This window comes from Sander lucioperca, chromosome 4, assembly GCF_008315115.2.
Source record: "Sander lucioperca isolate FBNREF2018 chromosome 4, SLUC_FBN_1.2, whole genome shotgun sequence".
NCBI classification, from domain to species: domain Eukaryota; kingdom Metazoa; phylum Chordata; class Actinopteri; order Perciformes; family Percidae; genus Sander; species Sander lucioperca.
The window spans coordinates 39140037-39161018 of NC_050176.1; the positions used below are offsets into that span (position 1 = coordinate 39140037).

General features: G+C 42.0%; 2 protein-coding genes across 3 annotated transcripts; one reads left to right on the top strand and one right to left on the bottom strand.

The window, feature by feature from the left end:
• The first annotated feature begins 5708 nt into the window (after nucleotides 1-5708).
• On the top strand, nucleotides 5709-8090 carry LOC116060538 (GTPase IMAP family member 4-like). 2 transcript variants are annotated; one of them, XM_031314149.2, is made up of 3 exons: nucleotides 5735-5801; nucleotides 5833-5857; nucleotides 6491-8090. In XM_031314149.2, exons 2-3 carry the CDS (start codon nucleotides 5842-5844, stop codon nucleotides 7576-7578), a joined length of 1104 nt encoding a protein of 367 aa, XP_031170009.1. In that variant the 5' UTR covers nucleotides 5735-5801; nucleotides 5833-5841; the 3' UTR covers nucleotides 7579-8090. The 2 variants fall into 2 exon arrangements, with proteins under 2 accessions (XP_031170010.1, XP_031170009.1); XM_031314150.2 differs by having other exon boundaries at nucleotides 5709-5857.
• Nucleotides 8091-14699: 6609 nt separating this feature from the next.
• On the bottom strand, nucleotides 14700-16298 carry LOC116060655 (GTPase IMAP family member 4-like; the record flags this gene model as incomplete). Its single annotated transcript, XM_031314354.2, has 2 exons — nucleotides 16109-16298; nucleotides 14700-15475 (listed from the first exon to the last, which is right to left on the bottom strand). Coding segments are annotated over exons 1-2 (819 nt in total), but the record flags the coding sequence as incomplete, so codon positions are not given.
• Between the last annotated feature and the right edge of the window lie 4684 nt (nucleotides 16299-20982).

Consider the following 20982-nt stretch of genomic DNA (forward strand, 5'->3'; position numbering starts at 1 on the left):
GGGGCCTCGACGGACCAGACCCGGGCAGCAGACGCTGGCTCTGGGGACGTGGAACGTCACCTCTCTGTGGGGGAAGGAGCCGGAACTTGTGCGGGAGGTAGAGCGCTACCAGTTGGATCTGGTGGGGCTTACCTCTACGCACAGTCTCGGTTCTGGAACCATACTCCTGGATAGGGGTTGGACTCTTTTCTTCTCCGGAGTTGCCCAGGGTGTGAGGCGCCGGGTGGGTGTGGGGATACTCACAAGCCCCCGGCTGAGCGCCGCTACGTTGGAGTTTACCCCGGTGGACGAGAGGGTCGCCTCCCTACGCCTGCGGGTTGTGGGGGGGAAAACTCTGACTGTTGTTTGTGCATATGCACCAAACAAGAGCTCGGAGTATTCGGCCTTCTTGGAGACCTTGAATGGAGTCCTGTATGGGGCTCCAGTGGGGGACTCCATAGTTCTGCTGGGGGACTTCAACGCGCACGTGGGAAATGATGGAGACACATGGAGAGGCGTGATTGGGAGGAACGGCCTCCCTGATCTAAACCAGAGTGGTTGTTTGTTGTTGGACTTCTGTGCTAGTCATGGATTGTCTATAACGAACACCATGTTCGAACATAGGGATGCTCATAAGTGTACTTGGTACCAGAGCACCCTAGGCCAAAGGTCAATGATCGATTTTATAATCGTTTCATCTGATCTGAGGCCGTATGTTTTGGACACTCGGGTGAAGAGAGGGGCAGAGCTGTCAACTGATCACCATCTGGTGGTGAGTTGGGTCAGAGGGTGTGGGAAGACTCTGGACAGACCTGGTAAGCCCAAACGGGTAGTGCGGGTAAATTGGGAACGTCTGGAGGAGGCCCCTGTCCGACAGACTTTCAACTCACACCTCCGGCGGAGCTTTTCGTGCATCCCTGTGGAGGCTGGGGGCATTGAACCCGAGTGGACAATGTTCAAAGTTTCCATTGCTGAAGCTGCGGCGGGGAGCTGTGGTCTTAGGGTCTTAGGTGCCTCAAGGGGCGGTAACCCACGAACACCGTGGTGGACCCCGGTGGTCAGGGAAGCCGTCCGACTGAAGAAGGAGTCTTTCCGGGATATGTTATCCCAGAGGACTCCGGAGGCAGTTGCAAGGTACCGAAGGGCCCGAAGGGCTGCAGCCTCTGCCGTGAAAGAGGCAAAGCAGCGGGTGTGGGATAAGTTCGGAGAAGACATGGAGAAGGACTTTCGGTCGGCACCAAGGTGCTTCTGGAAAACCGTTCGCCACCTCAGGAGGGGGAAGCGGGGAACCATCCAAGCTGTGTACAGTAAGGATGGGACGCTGTTGACCTCAACTGAGGAGGTAATAGGGCGGTGGAAGGAGCACTTTGAGGAACTCCTAAATCCGACTAATACGCCCTCTATGGTAGAGGCAGAGCTGGAGGATGATGGGGGATTGTCGTCAATTTCCCTGGTGGAAGTTGCTGAGGTAGTTAAACAACTCCACAGTGGCAAAGCCCCAGGGATTGATGAGATCCGTCCAGAAATGCTTAAAGCTCTGGGTGTGGAGGGGTTGTCTTGGTTGACACGCCTCTTCAACATTGCGTGGAAGTCGGGGACGGTGCCTAAGGTGGTGGTTCCCCTTTTCAAAAAGGGGGACCAGAGGGTGTGTGCCAATTACAGGGGTATCACACTTCTCAGCCTCCCCGGTAAAGTCTACTCCAAGGTGCTGGAAAGGAGGGTTCGGTCGATAGTCGAACCTCAGGTTGAAGAGGAACAATGCGGATTCCGTCCTGGTCGTGGAACAACGGACGAGATCTTTACTCTCGCAAGGATCCTGGAGGGAGCCTGGGAGTATGCCCAACCGGTCTACATGTGCGTTGTGGATCTGGAGAAGGCGTATGACCGGGTCCCCCGGGAGATACTGTGGGAGGTGCTGCGGGAGTATGGGGTGAGGGGGTCCCTTCTCAGGGCCATCCAATCTCTGTACGACCAAAGCGAGAGCTGTGTCCGGGTTCTCGGCAGTAAGTCGGACTTGTTTCAGGTGAGAGTTGGCCTCCACCAGGGCTGCGCTTTGTCACCAATCCTGTTTGTAGTATTTATGGACAGGATATCGAGGCATAGTCGGGGTGGAGAGGGGTTGCAGTTTGGTGAGCTGGGGATCTCATCGCTGCTTTTTGCGGATGATGTGGTCCTGATGGCATCGTCAGCCTGTGACCTTCAGCACTCACTGGATCGGTTCGCAGCCGAGTGTGAAGCGGCTGGGATGAGGATCAGCACCTCTAAATCTGAGGCCATGATTCTCAGCAGGAAACCGATGGAGTGCCTTCTCCAGGTAGGGAATGAGTCTTTACCCCAAGTGAAGGAGTTCAAGTACCTTGGGGTATTGTTCGCGAGTGAGGGGACAATGGAGCGGGAGATTGGTCGGAGAATCGGCGCAGCGGGTGCGGTATTACACTCCATTTATCGCACCGTTGTGACGAAAAGAGAGCTGAGCCAGAAGGCAAAGCTCTCAATCTACCGGTCAGTTTTCGTTCCTACCCTCACCTATGGTCATGAAGGCTGGGTCATGACCGAAAGAACGAGATCCAGGGTACAAGCGGCCGAAATGGGTTTCCTCAGGAGGGTGGCTGGCGTCTCCCTTAGAGATAGGGTGAGAAGCTCAGTCATCCGTGAGGAGCTCGGAGTAGAGCCGCTGCTCCTTCGCGTCGAAAGGAGCCAGTTGAGGTGGTTCGGGCATCTGGTAAGGATGCCCCCTGGGCGCCTCCCTAGGGAGGTGTTCCAGGCACGTCCAGCTGGGAGGAGGCCTCGGGGAAGACCCAGGACTAGGTGGAGGGATTATATCTCCAACCTGGCCTGGGAACGCCTCGGGATCCCCCAGTCGGAGCTGGTTAATGTGGCTCGGGAAAGGGAAGTTTGGGGTCCCCTGCTGGAGCTGCTACCCCCGCGACCCGTTACCGGATAAGCGGAAGAAGATGGATGGATGGATGGATGTTCAGTAACAGGTTTGTGCCCAGACTCAGAGTTGTGCTGTTGTTACACAGAAACTACCAGAAGCATTTCCAGGTAATCACTACACCTCTGTTATTCTAATATTACCATGTAATACAATAGAAACAGGCAGTTTTGCATTTTGCAGCACTGATTCATGGTTATTACACAGAAACTAGTGTTTCCAGGTAAGAAGTCACAAGGTAAAATATTACCTTGAAACAAAAGCGAAATCTTTGGAACATAAAGGGTGGATGAATTTCAGCATTATAATATGGTAATTACCAATTTTAAATTCCAAGAAGTTTTATCTAATTTGGAAGGTATTGCGCTGATAGTAGCCTATAATACTGTGAAAACATCACCATATATTACCCCATTATTGCCATGTTATTACAATATTAATATAACTATATTACCATTACCCAGATATACATATAGTTATTATCAAACTTTTCCTACTTATTACATTGGTAATTGCATGTTATTACGTCTGTTACCTTATCACCTTATTACCCCAGTATTACATCTTATTACTGTGATGTATTACCACGTTATTACTTTGGTAATTACATGTTCTTACCTATATATTGCCTCTTTATTAGCTCACTGTTACCCCACTATTACCATCTTATTACCTAGCCGTAATATGCAGTGCTACCCATATTGCTATTGTTTCCTGCAGAAATGTTGCAGCACTGAGCCTCCTGAGTTGCCGTAGCTTCCGTTTCCTCCTCACAACACCGTCTGGTATTGCTGAGTAGGTTGTGTGGAAGATGCTGCTGCGCTATTGTATTGTTTTCTTTGAATAATGTATTGTGACTCTTCAATATGGATTTAGAGCTTAGAAAAAAATCAAGCCTGACCCTACCCGAGCCCGTGCACGTTATGTCTGTAATTATGAGCCCGAGCCCGATTTAAATCCGACAATTTTTTTAATACGTGGGTCCGTATATAGGTGTTTGTTAATTCAGAATGGAATGGATCGCAAATGGATCCGAATGAAGAAACTACCCTAGCTCCCTCAGCTGAATAGTGTTGGTAACAGATGAAGGCAGCAACATAATCAAAGCCCTTGAACCATACAGGAGACTTTCTTGTCTCGATCACCTAATTAATACTGTCCTTCGCCACAGTCTGCATGCTGATGCACTGGCCGACAACAGTGCTGCAGATGGGGGACACACGATGTAGCACAGTTTACCTCGCACTCAGAGCAGGACATGTAATCTACCCAGAGCTACGGGAGAAACTGGAGAGGCATAGCTTTCTCCCCACCGAATTGGCTAACAAAGGAATGATTATAAAAATACAAATGCTTGATCAAGGGCCCGACCCGGCCCGGCCCGATCATAGCGGCGTAAAATATCGGCCTGGCCCGTGGGTTGGGTCGGGTCCAGAGAATCTAAACTCTATATGTATGTCCGCTGTCTTCAGACTTTTGCGTTTTTACCCTTTAGACGGGAACGAGACGGTGGAGCGTTTTTAAGATTTCCACTCTGGAAGGTGGTTTCACTTTTTTGCATTTTTAAGCCCCAAAAATGCCATCGCCGTGTAAACGAAAAGCACATGTGATAAAATATTTTTGCGTTTTCACCCGCGAGTGTCATCGTGTAAACAGGGCGTAAGAGAACTGCTGCCATTTCTTATAAATACTGAAGGGAAGGGGGGGCTTTCTGCTTTGTGCAGCAGCGTCTACAGTTAAGTGATAAGTGCTTCCATTTCTTGTTACAGTTTTTTCCAACTGCTTACACACGTTTTCAAAACCGTCTCCCATTTTCAAAACTCTACACACAATTCCCAAAACTGAACACACAAAATGCTAAATGCCTCACATCTCATTCAACATGAAACACTGCATTCAAAATACCATAAACACATCTCACAATGAACCATTTGCATCAAATGACAAACACTTTTTTCATAATAGTACATTTTTGGATATACCATGTACACACTGTTGTTCTAAATCTAAAGCTCTTTTGTCTTTCATAGACGTATATCTACGTTTACAAAGTTCTAGAGAGAAAGTTATCTGCTGAGAGGGGTTGAAAAGTGTGTTGTAAACAATATAATGTTACAGTAAAACAGAAAATATGTATTGGACAAAACATCACGTTTGTAAGAGTAACTCTGCCTCTTCTTCCCTCTCCCTCCTCCTCCTCGTTGTTGTCCCGTCTCTCCCTCCTCCTCCTCCACCTCCTCCTCCTCGTTGTCGTCTCCTGTCTCCTCCTCCTCCTCCTCCTCCTCGTCCCCTGTCTCTCCCTCCTCCTCCTCTTGCTCTCTGTCTATTGTTGGCATCCATTTTTCAAACAGGTAATCGGACCTTTGACCTCTGTATAGGCCTATACTAAAGCAGTGATTGGTTAGTGTTTAGTTATGACATAATGTGTTTGCACATGTGAGGAGTGTGTGTGTGTGTGTGCCCTGGTAAATAAGTGTAGCATTTTGATTGGTTGTGTTTAGAAAAGGAAAGCTAGTCACTTCCTCTTAGATTTTAGTGTCTTAGGTAGAGAATTGTGTGTAATGTTTTGAAAAAAGTGTTTTATGCATTTGAAAACTGAGTTAAAGACTGAGAAATAGTTTATGGTTTTGGAGATTTGCTGTGTAGTTTTGCACTTTGAGTGAGAGGTTTCAAATATTGTGTGACATGAAAAGATTTTGTGTGTAAGCAGTTGAAAAAAAAACTGTAATGGTCGGGGAGGGCCACATATAAAGCTTTAGTTTCACTTTCATTATGTGCAGCTATTCCTGGGTGTGGTTTGGCTCATATATAGAGCCTTTCCAAAGGAGCTGCAGGAGACACACTCTGAACTCTGTCTTTACTTCAGCTGTAGTATCTACTCCGTACTCTTTAACCCAAACAGGGAAAGGAACTATTACAACCTAAACATGGACAGCAATGTTGGTAAGTCATGATGCTGTATCCATTTTAATAATTTGTTATATTTTTAATGTTTTGATCATTATTATAAATAATTTTATAACAGTGATCACAGCTGAATCTAATGTATGTAATGTCTTTGTGTAGCTCCTATAGACTAATTCTTCCATAGACATAGCCTACTGGGTAGTTACACTTAAAAGGATTTTACTCTTTAACAAAAAGGTCTATCTCTGTATGGATCCTTACCATAATGTTATCAGACAGAATAATAATCTGAGCCTGTCAGAGGCAAGACCAAAACTTATGGTGGATGGAAATTGACTATGTCTAATTGCCGTATATGATAACATTACAGCCCAGTTTGTGGCTGCCGGTTACAGCGTTCTTGCTCAATACTGGACCAATTTCAAAGATTCTGGTACACATTAGTCACTTAGACACTAATGCATGGGGTACTTTAAAATACCTTGTGCCTTTTCCTGTAAATAGTGAACTAAACAATATATGGAAGCCATATTAGATCATGGAAAGAAAGCTAAATAAGCCAACTTTATCAACCACGTTGTAAATATTCACAATAGGATTTCCTGTAGGATTAACTACAATGCATGTACAACCTGATTCTTATTCAGTGTCACACATTCTTCTACACAGGTTGGAGCAGAAATAATGAGGATATGAGGATAGTGATGGTGGGGAAGACAGGAGTTGGGAAGAGTGCCAGTGGAAACACCATTCTGGGACGACAGTGCTTTGACTCAAAGTTTAGTGCAAAGTCTATGACTGTAGACTGTTCCAAGGACAAAGCTGTGGTGGATGGGCAACAGGTTGCTGTTATCGACACCCCAGGCCTGTTTGACACCAGGTTTGGCAAGGATAAAACAACTAAAGATATATGCCAGTGCTTATCTTATGCTGCTCCTGGACCCCATGTGTTCCTGGTGGTCATCCGGCTGGGCAGATACACCGACGAGGAAAAGCAGACAGTGCAAAGGATTCAAGAAATCTTTGGACAGGCTGCAGACAGATACAGCATGGTTCTCTTTACTCATGGGGACCAACTTGACACAACTATTGAAGACTTCTTGATGGAATGCTCAGACCTGCAAGAACTCGTGGCCAGATGTAATGGCCAGTACCATGTCTTCAATAATAAGCTGAAGGATCGCTCTCAGGTCACTGAGCTGCTCCAGAAGATCAGAAATTTAAACCAGAAGAACGGAGGAAGCCACTACACAACCGAGATGTTCCAAGAGGCCGAGAGGGCAGTCGAAGAGGAGAAACAACGCATCCTGAAAGAGAAAGAAGAGCAAATATGCAAAGAAAAAGAGGAATTGGAGAGAAAACTTCAGGAAGAATATGAAGAAGAGATGAAGAAAATGAACGAACAACTTCAGGCTGAGAGAGAGAGGGAGAGGAAAGAGAGAGAGGAGGAGAGGAAGAGGGAGACACAGGAAATGAATGAGGAGAGAAAGAGGGAGGAGGAGGAGAGAGAAGCAGAGAGAAAGAGAGACAGAGAAGAGAAAGAAAGGGAGTATGCAAACATGATGAAGGAACAGCATGACAGAGAACTGAGAGAGAAAAAAGAAAAGTTGCAGAAAAGACATGAACATGTGGCCAGAGAGGAAGCTGAGAGGTTTAATCTGTTGTATCATCTGTTAGCACTAGTTGATGCTGGCATGAAGGTAGTTGGAGCAATTACATCTTTTAGAAAAATAATTGGGGGATTGTTCAAAAAGTGAGTGATTCAGGCAGCACAACTACAGAGGAACCCTCTAGAAGCTCCTACACAAGAATATATGAAACAATTATTTCATCCACAGAACTAAAATCACTATTTACTTTTTTATTATCTTAGTGAATGATAATAAAGCTAATTGTATTTGTTAAAGTAGAGCTATATACTGTAGGTTAGTAAGGCTAGTTCACTCCATGGTTCACTCATCATATCATACTCTCACACTGCCATCTAGTGTTCCTTTGGCATTATTTTAATAAAGCCCAAGGAGATATTCCATAATGCAAGTTATCATTTTACTATACATATAAACTATTTTATTTTTGTTCTGTTTTTTGTCAGATTTACATGAATGTATTGTAGTAAATCCTTATGTTATTTGATTTTGTTCCTGTTGGTCACAGTTTGTCACAAAGACTTTATTTCATGGGTTATGTTGATAACTGATGCCACTCAAGAACAAGTTATCTATGTGCTCATGTGCTACACTGAACAAGAAATAAAGATGTGATATTAAGACAAACCTTTGTTGGAGTAATAATAATAAATAATAAAATAATGTCCCATACCATAAAATGTAATATAAAGACGTAGACATGTCTCTCTCTGCACCCTGGTTGGTGTTAGACTGAGCTCCCCATCTAGCCAGCAAGCTAACTAGCCGACCAGCAGAGAGATGAACAGTCTGGTTGGTAGTTACTGTATGTCCAAATGAAGCATTTTCTTTATTTTCTGAGCCCACTCTCTGTTTATAACAAAGGGTTGAAAACAATGTGAGAGAAGCAGAGGGACCATATAGACTCTGTGCTGCCACTGCTGATTTAGGCAAACACTGTTTAGTTGTAGGTATCAGAGCAACGTTTGTATCCGGTTTCCCTTTTTGAATGATGATTAGATGACCGCCGGCTGCTGGCATGGAGAGTTATTTCCTCTCACCCAGGTGCAGAACCTACGTGGTAGTTGGCCGTCGGCATTAGTCTTTGTGATATGTTCAAGTGCAATCTTTTGGTCGAGACAAAAGGGGATGTGTGGCGTCACCACAGTCTCCCTTCATCACCATTAGTTCTTGGCCGTCTGCTTGGTGTGTCAGGGCTTTTAGATTTAAACAAACTCTGACTACCTTTAAAACCAGGATCAATACTTTGATGTTCTCCAATGCCATTCAAATGGACCTCAAGCACATGTTGCATCAATCAAGTAATTCTCTTTCTCTTTACACAAAATATAATCAGTGGTTTCTATTCATTCTGTACTTTAATGTTTAATGTGGTTCATGCATGTTATAAAGCACTCTGAATCTCCTTTGTGTATAATATGTGCTATTCAAATAAACTTGCTTTACCATCTCTTGGCTCTTGTTTATGTTTACTTGTTTACATAGGTCAATGAGCAAATGATGAAAATCTAAAATGTCCTATATTAAATAAATAATTCAAATGACTATATTATTAATTTACTATATTAATAAACAGTAGCATATAAGTGAACCAATACATTTTGAACAATTTTTTCAATCATCACAATATCATTCAAATCATAACCAATAATTTGAGGTACTTGTACTTTAAGTGAGCCTTTTCTTTTCATGCCACTTTCTACTTCTACTCCACTACATTTCAGAGAGAAATATTGTACTTTTTACTGCACTACATTCATCTGACAGCTTTAGTTACTTTACACATTAAGATTTTTCCACAAAAACCACCGGTTGCTGTTTGTATGCTCGCATAAGAAAACAGCAACAAATCTTTTATTATTGTGGCCTCCATGTTTTCACACACCAGAGGCCTGTAATGTTTCAAAACAGTATCCTGACTGAACGTTGACATATACCCTTCTGGGATTATCCTACCTTTATTATTAGTCTGAATAATTCATAATTTCTGCTTTTTTATCTCCAGGAGTACGTATAATTTCCTATAAATAAGGTTTATTGACCATGAATTCCAAAAATAAGTGTAAAACTAGTAATAAGTTGGTGTTAGTGATGCTCATACATGGTAGTGAAAGGAAGTGTAAAATGGAGGGAAAAAGGGGCCAACAACATTGGAAAAAATGCGCAAAAGGGTCGAAAAAGAGACAAAAACATTGTAAAGTGAAGATTTTCATTTGACCCGGGAGGACGACAAGTGCATGGTCCAATGGAAGACAACACAAGGGTTAAAGAGCTGCACACAATGAGAGTGAAACTAAATCTTTATATGGTTGTTTCTGGAGGTTTTTAATATCCAGGAAGTCCCAGTGTTTCCTCTCCACTTCTAACCTTGCTCTCCCGACCATTAACAAGAAATGGAAGCACTAATTTATATTATCACTCAAAACATCAGATTTTATAAAGAACCGGTGTTTTTGTGGAAAAAATATTAATGTGTAAAGTAACTAAAGCTGTAACAGATGAATGTAGTGGAGTAAAAAGTACAATATTTCTCTCTGAAATGTAGAGGTGTAAAAGTAGAAAGTGGCATGAAAAGAAAAGACTCCCTTAAAGTACGAGTACCTCGAATTATTAGTGTAAAAAAGACCATTACTTTGAGCAGACTGGATTGGCTGTAGCGATACACTCTCTCTCTCCCTGTCATCAGTGGCTCGCTCTATCTGGACTAGTAACGTATCGGCATGCGGTAAGGTCATGCTCTGTCAGGCTAATTATTGCTAACTAAAATGCTAGTTAACATTAGTAATTAATCTTAAACAGCTAATGTAAGTCAAAAATGTCTGCGAGCTTTTTCTGTACTATACGATAATTCCTCTACTATGAGACAGTAAGTCTCGTGGTTATGACCCAATCGTTAGCCTATTTTTATAAAAACGTCTGCTACGGAGCCATAACGTGAGGTACAAGGTAATGGAGCATTTTATACATTGTGGTGTTTCTTTAGAAATAAACAATGGACAAATAGAGTCTTTAAACTCTTCAGATGTAAAGTTATTCTCTGTCAAAGTGACGTCAAAATGAATGGGAGTCAATGGAATGCTAACAGGGGGTGAGTGCTTATTAGCATCAAAATGGCGCCATAGGAGGTTAGGGTTGTGAGGAGACGCTTACCCCCTTGGCTATTTCATGTGTAACCTAATATTTGCGCATCTGTTCCTGTGCACTGCAGGAGTTCTGTTTCTGTTTGTTGAATGCGTTGTTCAGTGTAAATATAACTGAGAGTGTAGTTTAATCTCAGTAATGATGGTACAATGGGTTATTATTGTCGCTCTGTTGGAGGCAAATGTTCCACAGTGCTGTAGTTACGCAGATCACAGAGATTTTATTGAGTGTAGACTTTACGGCAGTTAAGTGGAAGTAGGTCAAATTGTAATGAACTGCCCCTACCAGCAGGGGGGAGCATAGCCATATAATACTGTCAATTTACAGAGGGCATTTAAATGTGTATGATAGTTTCTATGTAAATGTTAACTGTTAGCCCATATGTGTATAACTGGTAAGGATTTAGATATACAGATGTACTGAATGCTGTCTATTGAATTTGGGATTTAAGTTAATGGTTTATTTGTAACTTAGTTCTAGGATCATACCCAGTATTTACTTTGTACTTGTATCATTTCAGAACCACACCTCCATGTAGGCATCCATGTACTGTTGGAGAAATGAGCGTGTTGATTGTGAGGCAATAAAGGATAATTAAGAAGTGACACTTGTCTGGTTCTTATCGGACCCCCTTCAGTGGACTCAGATTCACTACTAACCAGTCAGGTAACGGTACATGGGTAGCATCATCGTGAACCCGTATTTTCAATTAGTTATAATTTCACAACTTAAAATTATTTCACAATGTATTGGTTCACTAATATGCTACTGTTTATTAATATAGTAAATTAATAATATAGTCATTTGAATTATTTATTTAATATAGGACATTTTAGATTTTCATCATTTGCTCATTGACCTATGTAAACAAGTAAACATAAACAAGAGCCAAGAGATGGTAAAGCAAGTTTATTTGAATAGCACATATTATACACAAAGGAGATTCAGAGTGCTTTATAACATGCATGAACCACATTAAACATTAAAGTACAGAATGAATAGAAACCACTGATTATATTTTGTGTAAAGAGAAAGAGAATTACTTGATTAATGCAACATGTGCTTGAGGTCCATTTGAATGGCATTGGAGAACATCAAAGTATTGATCCTGGTTTTAAAGGTAGTCAGAGTTTGTTAAAATCTAAAAGCCCTGACACACCAAGCAGACGGCCAAGAACTAATGGTGATGAAGGGAGACTGTGGTGACACCACACATCCCCTTTTGTATCGGCTAAAAAAGTGCACTTGAACATATCACAAAGACTAACGCCGACGGCCAACTACCACGTAGGTTCTGCCCCTGGGTGAGAGGAAATAACTCTCCATATCCATATCTCTGATACCTACAACTAAACAGTGTTTGCCTAAATCAGCAGTGGCAGCACAGAGTCTATATGGTCCCTCTGCTTCTCTCACATTGTTTTCAACCCTTTGTTATAAACAGAGAGCACCGTCTAGTGGGCTCAGAAAATAAAGTAAAACTTAATTTGGACATACAGTAACTACCAACCAGACTGTTCATCTCTCTGCTGGTCGGCTAGTTAGCTTGCTGGCTTGCTGGGGGGCTCAGTCTAGCACCAACCAGGGTGCTGAGAGAGACAGGTCTACGTCTCCATATTACAGTTTTTTCCAACTGCTTACACACAAAATCTTTTCATGTTACACAATTTTTGAAACGTCTCACTCAAAGTGCAAAACTACCAACCTAGTCTCACATCAGTTCGTGAAATGGTCACGTTATTTAAATTTATGGATTTGTGTACCCAGACACGTTTCTGTCGGGGTTTTTTTGTGGTGATGAGCACGATTTTTAAACTAATGTATTTCAATGGGAAGCATCTTTCGTGATCACAGCACGACTACGGTAGCGAGTAGTATGAAAAGCCGAAAATCCGCGTAGGGAGGTCGGTTGGGGGGGTGGATGGGTCAAACAACACAGGACTTTCACCCAGGAGACCGGGGTTTGTGTCCCGCGCGTAGACGTTTAATTTCCCCGTTGTTTTTTTCCGCACGTCCCCCAGAGACCACGGCTCCATAACCTCCATAATTGCACTCACCACCACGAAAAAAAACCCGAGAGAAACGTGTCTGGGTACACAAATCAATAGATTAAAAATAACGTGACCATTTCACGAACTGCAGTGAGACCGTGTTGAAACTACACACAGAATCTCCAAAACCATAAACTATTTCTCAGCCTTTCACTCAGTTTTCAATTGAATGAAACATTTTTTTCAAAACACTACCCACAATTCTATTCCTAAGACACAAAAATCTAACAGGAAGTGACTAGCTTTCCTTTTCCAAACACAACCAATCAAAATGCTACACTTATTTACCAGGGCACACACACACTCCTCACATGTGCAAACACATTATGTCATAACTAAACACTAACCAATCACTGCTTTAGTAGGCCTATACAGAGGTCAAAGGTCAGATTACCTGTTTGAACAATGGATGCCAACAATAGACAGAGAGCAAGAGGAGGAGGAGGGAGAGACAGGGGACGAGGAGGAGGAGGAGGAGGAGGAGGAGGAGGAGGGAGAGACAGGGGACGAGGAGGAGGAGGAGGAGGAGGAGGAGGAGGAGACAGGGGACGACAACGAGGAGGAGGAGGAGGAGGAGGAGGAGGAGGAGGAGGAGACAGGGGACGACAGCGAGGAGGAGGAGACAGGGGACGACAACGAGGAGGAGGAGGAGGAGGAGGAGGAGGAGACAGGGGACGACAACGAGGAGGAGGAGAATGAGGAGGAGGAGGAGGAGGAGGAGGGACAGACAGGGGACGACAACGAGGAGGAGGAGGAGGAGGAGGAGGAGGAGACAGGGGACGACAACGAGGAGGAGGAGGAGGAGGAGGAGGAGGAGACAGGGGACGACAGCGAGGAGGAGGAGACAGGGGACGACAACGAGGAGGAGGAGGAGGAGGAGGAGGAGGAGGAGGAGGTGGAGGAGGAGGAGGAGGAGGAGGAGGAGGAGGAGGAGGGACAGACAGGGGACGACAACGAGGAGGAGGAGGAGGAGGGAAGAAGAGGAAGGAGAGCCATCTCTGATGAGATCAGGGCCACACTTATTCATCATGTGATCAACCACGGATTGACCAATGAGAGAAGCCCATCTTGAATAGCTTTACAGTTGCGTCCATACTGCATGCAACTATCTAATGACTATTTCAGCATTACTAATCAATCAGACTTGTTTGTGCATACCCCCCCCCCCCCCCCGCCACACAAACACGCACTGTTTTACTGTAACATTACGTTGTTTTTTCAGTGCACTTTTCAACCCCTCTCAGCAGATGACTTTCTCTCTAGAACATTGTAAATGTAGCTATAAGCCTATGAAAGACAAAAGAGCTTTAGATTTAGAACAACAGTGTGTACATGGTATATCCAAAAATGTACTATTATGAAAAAAGTGTTTGTCATTTGATGCAAATGCTTCATTGTGAGATGTGTGTAAGCAGTTGGAAAAAACTGTAAAATAATGCCAAAGGAACACTAGATGGCAGTGTGAGAGTATGATATGATGAGTGAACCACGGAGTGAACTAGCCTTACTAACCTACAGTATATAGCTCTACTTTAACAAATACAATTAGCTTTATTATCATTCACTCAAATAATAAAAAAGTAAATAGTGATTTTAGTTCTGTGGATGAAATAATTGTTTCATATATTCTTGTGTAGGAGCTTCTAGAGGGTTCCTCTGTAGTTGTGCTGCCTGAATCACTCACTTTGTGAACAATCCCCTAATTGTTTTTCCCAAAGAACTAATTCCTACAACCATCTTCTGGCCAGCATTAATGGCCACCTTGCCAGCATCAACTATTGCTTCAGCAGCTACTACCAGAGGATACAATGGATTAAACTCCTCAGCTTCCTCTCTGGCCTCACTTTCATGTCTTTTCTGCAACTTTTCTTTTTCCTCTCTCAGTTCTTTCTCATGCTGTTCCTTCATTTTAATCATCATGTTTGCATACTCTCTTTCTTTCTCTTCTCTGTCTCTCTTTCTCTCTGCTTCTCTCTCCTCCTTCTCCCTCTTTCTCTCCTCATTCATTTCCTGCCTCTCCCTCTTCCTCTCCTCCTCTCTCTCTTTCCTCTCCCTCTCTCTCTCAGCCTGAAGTTGTTCATTCATTTTCTTCATCTGTTTTTCATATTTTTCCTGAAGTTTTCTCTCCAATTCTTCTTTTTCTTTGCGTATTTGTTCTTCTTTCTCTTTCAGGATGCGTTGTTTCTCCTCTTCGACTGCCCTCTCGGCCTCTTGGAACATCTTGTTTGTGTAGTGGCTTCCTCCGTTCTTCTGGTTTAAATTTCTGATCTTCTGGAGCAGCTCAGTGACCTGAGAGCGATCCTTCAGCTTATTATTGAAGACATGGTACTGGCCATTACATCTGGTCACGAGTTCTTGCAGGTCTGAGCATTCCATCAAGAAGTCTTCAATAGTTGTGTCTTCAAGAAGGTCCCCATGAGTAAAGAGAACCATGCTGTATCTGTCTGCAGCCTGTCCAAAGATTTCTTGAATCCTTTGCACTGTCTGCTTTTCCTCTTCGGTGTATCTGCCCAGCCGGATGACCACCAGGAACACATGGGGTCCAGGAGCAGCATAAGAGATGCACTGGCTCATATCTTCAGTTGTTTTATCCATGCCAAACCTGGTGTCAAACAGGCCCGGGGTGTCGATAACAGCCACCTGTTGCCCATCCACCACAGCTTTGCCCTTGGAACAGTCTACAGTCATAGACTTTGCACTGAACTTTGATTCAAAGCACTGTCGTCCCAGAATGGTGTTTCCAGTGGCACTCTTCCCAATTCCTGTCTTCCCCACCATCACTATCCTCATATTCTCATTATTTCTGCTCCAACCTGTGTAGAAGAATGCGTGACACTGAATAAGAATCAGGTTGTACATGCATTGTAGTTAGTCCTACAGGAAATCTAATTGTGAATATTTACAAAGTGGCTCATAATGTTGGCTTATTTGGCTTTCTTTCCATGATCTAATATGGCTTCCATATCTTGTTTAGTTCAATATTTACAGGAAAAGGCACCAGGTATTTTAAAGTACCCCATGCATTAGTGTCTAAGTGACTAATGTGTACAAGAATCTTTGAAATTGGTCCAGTATTGAGCAAGAACGCTGTAACCGGCAGCCACAAACCGGGCTGTAATGTAATCATATACGGCAAATAGACATCGTCAATTTCCATCCACCATAAGTTTTGTTCTTAACACTGACAGGCTCAGATTATTATTCTGTCTGATAACATTATGGTAAGGATCCATACAGAGATAGACCTTTTTGTTAAAGAGTAAAATCCTTTGAAGTTGAACTACCCAGTAGGCTATGTCTATGGAAGCATTAGTCTATAGGAGCTACACAAAGACATTACATACATTAGATTCAGCAGTGATCACTGTGATAAAATTATTTGTAATAGTGATCAAAACATTAAAAATATAACAAATTATTAAAATTGATACAGCATCATGACTTACCAACATTGCTATCCATGTTTAGGTTGTAATAGTTCCTGTCCATGTTTGGGTTAAAGAGTACGGAGTAGATACTACAGCTGAAGTAAAGACAGAGTTCAGAGTGTGTCTCCTGCAGCTCCTTTGGAAAGGCTCTATATATGAGCCAAACCACACCCAGGAATAGCTGCACATAATGAAAGTGAAACTAAAGCTTTATATGTGGCCCTCCCCGACCACTAACAGGAAATGGAAGCACTTATCACTTAACTGCAGACCCTGGCGCACAAAGCTCCCCCTTCCCTTCAGTATTTACAAGAAATGGCAGCAATTCTCTTAAGGTCCTCATGATTCTGCCACTCTCATACTGGCTGGTGGTCAAAAAAGTTAACTTCAGGCCTATGGAGTTATATTCCTATCTTTATTCAAGAGCGCATTCTTTCAATTTGAGAGCATTTCTTACCGATATTATGTTCAGATTTTGTAATCATTTCCCTCAAAACCTTGCTCTCACACTCAAATAGCCACTGCTCGAGCTTGGATTTGCTGGACTTCTGCTCAAACGTTATGCTTGGACTCAGTTATGTTGTTGCTTCGACAGATTTCCTGCTCTCAGCTTTAGCCCTTCTCCTCGCACTCTGATTCTGCACGCTTGCAAATCTTCTCCTCTCGGATTTCTCCTGCGCTCTCGGATTGTTTGTGTTACAACCATATTGTACTATACAATTGTCCAGCTTGTATTTACCTTCACAAAAGTGCTTGTTTTGCCGATGACAGGCTCAGATTAATATTCTTAGTGTCTGACAACATTATAGAAAGGATCCCTACAGAGATAGACCTTTAAAACCTTTTACCTTTAAGACCTTTCTGTTTAACAGCTCTGAAGTTGCTAGCACTAAACCCACCAGACTCCATTTAAAAAAACAATACTTGTAGCGTGTATAGAGCCAACATATTTTAACATGTAAATCAGTAAACTATGTGTTTATTTCAACCAAAACTAGAGTTGTTTTGCTTCTGTCGACTTTAAATGAAATGTATTTTACGATGCTAAAATTACTGTTTATTTACACGGAGTCTGGTGGGTTTAGCGAACCCAATTGCGCGGATGTTTTTATGTTTTAAAAAAGGATCTAACTCCGTAACAGAAAGGTCGACCTCCTTAGAAATCATTTCTATAATGTTGTCAGACACTTAGAATATTAATCTGAGCCTGTCAGTGGCAAAACAAGCACTTTTGTGAAGGTAAATACAAGCTGGACAATTGTCCTATTAACTTACATTGTAGCTTGTTTCGCTGCTGCCAACTGCAGCGATCTCCCTTAACACTGAACCAATGTCAAAGAATGTTGTTCCATCAGTCACTTAGACACAGAAACATAGAAACATAGGGGTTGAAAAAACGGTGGTTATGTTGTGGTTGTGTATATTTCTGTTCTCTGTGGTTTATATTTTTGTTGTGTATATTTCTGTTCCCTGTTGTGTATAGTTCTGTTTCTTGTTTTATTTTGACAGTCTGTTTTTCTCCCTTGTCTTGTCTAGTTTTACTTCCTGTGTTTTCCCGCCTTTTTGATTACCCTGCCCACTCCTAATGTGTTGCACATGTTCCCCAGCCCTAGTGTCACCTGTTCCTCTTTTCTCATTTACCCTGTGTATTTAGTTTCTGCATTCCCTTTGCCTGTTGTCACAACATTTTGGTTGCTGTAAGTGTGTTTCAGTCAGTATCAGTGTGGTAAACCCTTCCCTGTGGTCTATGTGTTCCCGGTTTTTGATATCCTGTGTTTTTGTTTGATATTCTTTCTGGACTTGTTTTTGCCTACCACTGTTGGTACTCCTGAGGTCTGTACTATGAAGCAAGATTTTGCGTTACCGAGGTAACTTCAGGTTCAACCCAGGGTTTTCTGTACCACGACGGTGGATCAGTCGTTACCGGGTTAAATCGCCGTGGTAACTTATGCTGAACACCTAACCTGGTCGGGAGCAGGTTATGTTGGATATTAGAGTTCAACCGGTGTTAAAGCACCGCCTACTGACCAATCAATACTTGTTTGATTAACGGCGTCACCGTTCTTAAAATATTCAAAGTTAAAATATTTAATGGGAGGGAATTACATATTGGCTATTTGTCGCCTTGTTGAGCCGTGTGTTGCCAATGCCCAAAGCGGTTTGAATTATGTTTTTATATATTTTATTTGCTCTCACGATCACTTCCACTGCCAGGGTTGCAACTGAAATAATAGGCTAAAGCAACGACAGTTTATGGAAAGCACAAGTGTAATTATGGTCAGATCTTGGTCCTGACTGATGGAGAAGATATTGATATGCGTTGTGATTTACGCATTTAAAGCATCGGCTATTTTTTTGCCAGCTTTCCTCCTGTTTTAGGAAGCAGTAACTGTATTGCGTTTTGCCTGTAAAACTATGTCAGTGTTCTTCATATCTATATAGAATTATAATTTGCTCTTCTTATATAAAATATGCGGCTCTGGTAGATGTTTGTGATTGGTCGTGCTGTTCAAACACCTCTTTTATGTGAATGCGTGCGCCGCTGGATTGTGAAACCCTGGGTTGACTGAACTAGTTGTTAACCACCGTCGTGACACAGCTTATGATGGACCGCGGTTGTTAGGGTTAGTGAAGCTGGGTAACTGAATCCAGGGCATGTTGATCTTGATTTGTAGTACAGGCCTCTGGTGTCTCTTGTTTTTTGCATTTTTGCATTTTTGGATCCCTTTTTGCATTTGCCCTGGTTTTTTCTGTTAATAAATCGTCAAGCAACTAAACTTCTGCCAGCTCTCTGCGTTTGGGTCCACCATTCCCTGCACATCATGACAAGTTATCCTTTAATGTGTAAAGTAACTAAAGCTGTCACATTAATGTAGTGGAGTAAAAAGTACAATATTTCTCTATGAAATGTAACGGAGTAGAAGTAGAAAGTGGCATGAAAAGAAAAGACAAGTACCTCAAATTATAAACTTTTAGGTATGATTTAACGACTTTTAAAATTATTTCACAATGTATTGGTTCACTAATATGTTACTGTTTATTAATATACTGGTAGTAAATTAATAATATAGTAATTTCAATTATTTCTTTAATATAGGACATTTTAGATTTTCATCATTTGCTCATTGACCTATGGAAACAAGTAAGCATAAACAAGAGCAAAGAGATGGCAACGCAAGTTTATTTGAAAAGCACATATTATACACAAAGGAGATTCAGAGTGCTTTATAACATGCATGAACCGCATTAAACATTAAAGTACAGAATGAATAGAAACCACTAAATTACATTTTGTGTAAAGAGAAAGAGAATTACTTGATAGATGCAACATGTGCTTGAGGTCAATTTTATTCATCAACATATCATTGGAGAACATCAAAGTATTGATCCTGGTTTTAAAGGTAGTCAGAGTTTGTTAAAATCTAAAAGCCCTGACACACCAAGCAGACGGCCAAGAACTAATGGTGATGAAGGGAGACTGTGGTGACGCTAACGTAAAAACAAAAGGCTACTTTTGAACGGGTTACTTAGAGAGTCAGGGGGAGGAAGATATTTTCTCCTTTTTGGATGTAATAGAAGAAATGTCTGTCTGATTGTTATTACTGGTAACTGGTATAATGGATTGGTAGGCTTGTTCTGGTTCTATCAAGGCATATTTATTGTTTAATTTTGAATACATTTTGTGTTGTTTTTGTTTGTTTATCTTATTTGTATTGGTTTGTATTCCTGGTATTGTTACCTTTGGTTTGTGTTGTCTACAGCTGTGTCTCGTTTTGAAATTGTATTCAATGGCTGACAGGTGCAGCCTGAGTTCATTTAATCAAAGAAGGGAAGTATTTGGGTAGTAGTCTGATTTCTATTATTGATCCCTCTGTTGTAGTCTAAGAGATGCTTCTGTTTTGTGTTCTATAAAAAGAAAATTGGGGACAAGGAACATAATTATGAATGGAATGTCGTAAGGTTCTGGAACATCTGTTGTCCTGTCAAAATATCAACAATAAAAAGAAAAGAGTTCTCCTGCAGCTCCTTTGGAGATATGAGTCACACCACACCGTTAAATATCTGCACACAATGAAAGTGAAACTAAATCTTTATATGGTTGTTTCTGGAGTTTTTTTAATATCTGGGAAGTCCCAGTGTTTCCTCTCCACTTCTAACCTTGCTGCCCGAACATTAATAAGGAATGGAAGCACTTATTTATATAAGCACTCAAAACATCAGATTTTATAAACAACCAGTGTTTTTTGTGTAAAGTACATTTTATGGTATAGGAAATTATTTTATTAGTTTATTTTGTAATTTGTAGGTATGTAGATCTTTTATAAGACATGTTTATGTTAAAATAAATAGCCTATACCTACACAAGTAGTTCTGTATCTCGTTGTTTGCCATCTTATGGACATAGTGTGCAAAAATAAATATATTTTAATACTTTAAACCTTTGTGAGTCATTTTTGGCCAGTTTTGACAGCTCTATGTGGATTGATCAGATGAGATGAAGATGAGAAATGTGTGCACTCTCACAGTCGTTTGTTTGCTTTCCTCACTACCGTTTGTTTTCTCGTGTGAACAGCCAAAGAGATGGATTCCTCGCACAGACGCAGAGACCAATGGCGAATCAACTAAAAAAAGGCCGACGGTGCGTGACTCACCGCAAAACCTAGGGCGGCCCAACTAGATCGACAGCCGACGATCACCTTTGTGTATCAAGGCCTTTACAGTATTTGTTCCAGCTCTCTGATGCATATTGACTGCATGCTGCTATATCATGTTTAGTTTGAACTCTGGATCTGCATAGTTGCCAAGTGTAACAAGTAGTTCCTGACCTAGAGATTGCTTTTTCAGGAACTATGATTCGATAATTAATTTGCAGCATATGTCTAATACACTGA